The 5,096-nt window shown below is 37.1% G+C and overlaps 1 protein-coding gene across 1 annotated transcript in view; it reads left to right on the forward strand.

Annotated features, from left to right (window-relative positions):
* LOC122083501 (probable small nuclear ribonucleoprotein F) overlaps positions 1 to 4,293 on the forward strand; it is a 5,860-nt gene extending 1,567 nt beyond the window's left edge. The window contains exons 2-5 of the mRNA XM_042651338.1: positions 736 to 823; positions 2,741 to 2,778; positions 3,257 to 3,321; positions 3,949 to 4,293. Coding sequence (XP_042507272.1) covers positions 736 to 823; positions 2,741 to 2,778; positions 3,257 to 3,321; positions 3,949 to 4,018 — 261 coding nt within the window. The 3' untranslated portion in view covers positions 4,019 to 4,293. The remainder of the gene's footprint in view (positions 1 to 735; positions 824 to 2,740; positions 2,779 to 3,256; positions 3,322 to 3,948) is intronic.
* Positions 4,294 to 5,096: the final 803 nt, after the last annotated feature.

Consider the following 5,096-nt stretch of genomic DNA (forward strand, 5'->3'; position numbering starts at 1 on the left):
ATGCTTGCTAGATGACTTATTTTGTTGGGTGTAGATGGGTCTATGTGACAAGGATGTTTTACCCATTTAAGTGGTCAATTTTGAGCCTGACACAAGCAGCATTACATTGTTTAAATGTTGATTTAATATTTTATAAAAAAAAAAAAAATCTATTCAGCAATGGTGCTGTCGAGTCGATTATCCAATATCCAAACTAGTGTAGTGAGTTAATGGCTCATTGTCATTTCAGTTTGAACTATTGGTGTTCTGTGGATATGATTTCTAGAATTTGGTTTTCTTTCCACTCCGCACTATCTAGTGTTGTTGACTGGTGAGGAATGTCATGCCACAATTTTCATGCGGTAAATTTTATGTTTCTTAATGGAGTAGAGAAAGAAAGAATCATTATTATGGTAGAGCTGTGTAGACATGCTTGAGAATATAACTTGGGGAGCTCTGCTGAGAAACTAAAACAAAGTGAATTAAAATGTATAAGGTTAAATTAACTTACAATTATGCAGTTTGAGAGGGAATCATATAGCCGTGTACAATGGCATGCACTTAATTGTACCGCTTGATGACATTTGCACCATGTAATGATAGATCTTTTTGTCTATATGCAGTTGAATTTATTTTAATAAAAAAATATGTCTACAATGAGATTATATGGTAATTGAGTTTCTTCTGGGCCAGTGACTATAGAGGTCTGATATTTTAATTCATTTTGTGCCTGTTCTTTTGTTATCTGATTTGCAGACTGTACCTGTGAACCCGAAACCTTTCTTGAACAATTTGACTGGAAAGCCTGTTATTGTGAAGCTTAAATGGGGAATGGAATACAAAGGTACTTTGTTTCAGCTGTGATTAGTTATATTTTCCTTTCCCCTTACCTTTCCTGGTTTTGGATCTCTGATTGTGCTGCTAAATTATTTTTATATAGTATTTTTTTTTTTTGGGCGTGGGTGTGTGCGTGTGTGACGGGCTTTGGCGTTATAGATCAACTTTTTTTGGGGCTGTATTCCTTTATATCATGTAATACTAGTGGATGGTACATGCTTGGCAAAATGATTCTTGCATTGTTAGTTTAAGGGAGTGATAGAAATTTCCTTTGTTAGAAAGATCTTCATATTTTTCGCCCTTGCTTTTAGCACAATCTTCTTAGCTTCGTATGTAGCAAATTTATGCCTTTTTAGATCCTCTACTTATTCCTATGCCTGGTCTTAAACTAGCTTTATTTGTCTTAATAGTTGCTTGAACCTCATCATCGCACCACCAAGTCTCCCCAAAGGAATGACGTTTTCCTTTCAATTCACCTAGGACATCTTTAGTAACCTTCTTAATTTAAAGAGCCATCTTGTTCCACATCCTATTAGTGTCTCACTCAAAGTTTCACTTTCCTTGATTGACCACTTTATCAGTATATGATTTCAAGGTATCTCCTTTCAAACACCACCACTTTATCCTAGGGAAAATAAGCCTTCTTACGATTCTCATAATGAGGCACATATCCGTGTCCACTAATTTATGTTGTGTGGTTAGGTATCTCCTTGGTATAACCTTATAGTATGTACATACAATCTTGCAGACCTTCTAGTTAGGAAGAAATCTATTCGGCTACTATGAATCTGTGGTTCCCGCTTTTGAAACTAACTAAATGCTCCTCTCTTTTTAAAGTAAGTGTTTACAGTTGGTAAATCACAAGCTACAACAAAGATCTAAATTGAGATCCCTTCGTAATTCCTCTCTCCAAAGCCATATTCTCCATGTACACCTTCATAGCCTTTATGATCTCTCCCGACATGTCCATGCAGATAACCCCCTATAATAATCTTTTCTCTTTGACTAAAACCTTGCACTAATCTATCCATGTGTTCCCGAAATTGTAACTTGCTATTTTCATTCAATCATGAAAGCGCTAATTATGTTGACAACCTCTTTCTCCAATACAAGCTTAATGGGTATAATCCTATCTCAATATCTTTTAACATCCACTACATCATTCTTTAAATCTTTATCCACCACTATGGCCACTCCACTTCTATTACTTTTATCCTCCGGATACCAAAGTTTAATATCGTTCAACTACTTAACTTTTTTACCCTTCCATCTTGTCGCTTGAATACATGCTATGTTAATCCTTATTTTCTTTATAACATTTATAAATTTTACTCTTACCCGTTAAAGATCCAATGTTTCAAGATGCTCGCTTGATCCTACACTTTTGGACTAACTTCTTTACCTGCACTCTTCCAAAATGCGAGAACCCTTGCCTATTTATCGCAGCATCCGGGTGCTGATGTGGTGGATCGCTTACAAGGGACGCCCTAGCTAACCCTTTCTCGCTTTTCACTACACTTGGGTCATAGAGTAGCTTGTTGCTTATTTTGGCAAGGAACACCCTAGCATAATGTTGATACTACAAGGTTCTAGAATCCATGCAAAAATGTTTTGGCTAGCGTTTTTCTCTGGTGCTGGCTGCTGACTTGACGCACCAATACCCTCCTCCTCTATCTGGACTTAAGACTGGCAGCAAATGCTGAGAAAGGACTGTTAACCTAAAAACAGGTGCAAAAGCATGTTATCTGCATATTGAATGCGATATGTGTATCACTATCCATACTTGGATTTCTGGAAATTAGTAGTACCATATTCCCGTATTAGTGTTCATATTCATATCTGTGTCTGAGCATGTTGGATTCCTTCTATGTTTCTTGTAATTCTTATTTTCACCCTTATTTTGTTTTTATTCTCTATATTTCAGGTTATCTTGTGTCCGTGGATTCATATATGAACTTGCAGGTACTACTTTTAGTTCTAAAAGTTGATTCAATACAATCATTTAAGGTCTTTATGCAGATTTTGTTCCTTGTATTTATTACGAACCTTGCTAGGTTGCTTGCTAGCTTGCAACCTATGATAATGAATATCTTTCTGATGAATATAGTACATGCATATTTCAGTCAACTATATTTGACAATGGGTTCCTGATCCCCTGAAACACCCTGGGATTGATGAATTTGCTGTCAAAGTTTGCAGTCCTTCCCTTGGAAATGGTTTGGAGTTTTTAAATGATAAACTGAAAAATCCAATTAACCATTGCTGGCGCAAGCAATACCTTTCCTGGTTGCTTTGAGTAGGTTAACCAAGGCTGTTGATGCGCCATTGGAAGTGAATTCCCCTGTCGTTTTGCCATAGACTTTTCTTATGTGTTCCCAGTACAATGTACTCATTTGAATATTTCGATTTCCATTATGACTAAAGAGATCCTTTCATGCAGCTGGCAAACACTGAAGAATATATTGATGGACAGTTCACAGGAAATCTTGGGGAGATTCTGATCAGGTAAGTGCCCCCAAGATCCAAGTGTAATTTTCTTTCATTCTTTTCCTCTCCTTTCTCTGTGCCCGAACTAGATAAGGGGGAACAGAGAAGGGAGTTCCCAGGCTTTATTTACAATTGCGATTAAAATGGGAGATTCATGGGAACACCAAGTGTTGTGGGTAAAAGCTGGCCACAGGGCTGTCCAGAAACAGCAGGAACATTGTCAAACGGTGCGTAAGTGTTGTGGGTAAAAGCTGGCCACAGGGCGACTATAGATAGTCCCACATCAGTGAGTGAAGGGAAGACCATGGTCCATGTAAGGATTGGAGCCCTCACTCCCTCATGGGGCCAGTTTAAAACTGTGGACAGTATTTTCAATGTTTGGTTCTCTTAACCTGTAGCTATATTCAGAGAAAAATCTTAGTATTAGCTCTAGATCGTGCCAAGTAGGGTGGTGGTTTTTGTTCTTTGACAATTCCAAATGGTCCCGTTTCATTCAGGTACGTATGTGGAATGTGGTTACACCTTAGTTTTATGATGACCCTTGCAATACCATGCCTTTTCCTGAACAAAATTGTTAACTAGATCTAGCCTTGAAGATTCGGATCAGTAATATGATCTTTTTGTTTCCCTGCATTGTGCCTGCAGATGTAATAACGTTCTTTATCTTCGTGGTGTACCGGAGGATGAAGAGCTCGAAGAGGCTGAACAAGATTAAGAGGATAATGCTTTGGCTTTCAATGCCATCCTACTTGAGAGATCGAAAATACGTTTTTCTTAAGTGCTTCTTAGCTAAGAGTTATGAGTTACTGAGTTTAAAGTCTTGAGATTAGGATGGTTGATTTTACAATTGTGGTCCTCAGCTTCTTGTTTGTCTATTTAATTAGTTCCTGCTGGACCATTTGGCCACCTAAGACAATTTTGTTAGGACAAGAACCAAATCATCCAATCACAAACTCACAAAAATAGCAATGAACACCAATTGAAGCTAAAGAGATTTGGAACGGTTTCGTTGGTCTCTGCAATCTAGGAGGTATCTTTGAATAAATATTGCCAACATCCTAGATGGCATCACCTTTCAGCTCAACTAGAGAGGCCGGAGCCAAATTTCAGTGTTTTAACTCATTCAAATAGTCTCTATTTTAATGCGTCTCATGTATGTCCATGCATGTCTTTAGATCATGACTGTTGACTTTTCTGCTGTCATAATCTCTCTAAACTTATTTTATCATTTGGCAAATTCGTTTGGATTGACATTTGATGTCAAATGGTAGATGTTTGGATCACCTAGGAAGACTTTCCTTTGTGTGTCATGCAAGAGACGGTCTAACTAAAAATTTGAATAATTGCCTTTAGGAAAAACAAAAATAATTTCATCAATTTGGACCTGTGGGGTGAGGCCATGAGGATGTCGGCAATTCGAGAAAGTGTTATTTATTTGATTTAAATAATTAAAACCAAAGCGAATTGTAGATTAAACGGTTTCACAGTTTTGAGTAAATAATTGGTTCAATTTCGATTAGGTTTTGACATACTTGAAGACCACGATGTTTTACTCTTTTCTCTTGATTCTTAGTGGATGATGGATCTTACTCCATGGATATAAACGATTTTTTAAAACTACGTAAATCTCGTCTTTTGTGTATTAGCTTGTTTCATTTTTATTCTTGTTAATAACTTTTTATGTTTTGGTCACCATCAAGATTGCTTCCTCCTCTTCGTCCGTATTAATTTTTTAATAATATCTCTCTCTCATCTGACTTCAACACCACCCAAGTCACTACCAAAAAAAAAAA

Source organism: Macadamia integrifolia, chromosome 7, assembly GCF_013358625.1.
Source record: "Macadamia integrifolia cultivar HAES 741 chromosome 7, SCU_Mint_v3, whole genome shotgun sequence".
NCBI classification, from domain to species: Eukaryota; Viridiplantae; Streptophyta; class Magnoliopsida; order Proteales; family Proteaceae; genus Macadamia; species Macadamia integrifolia.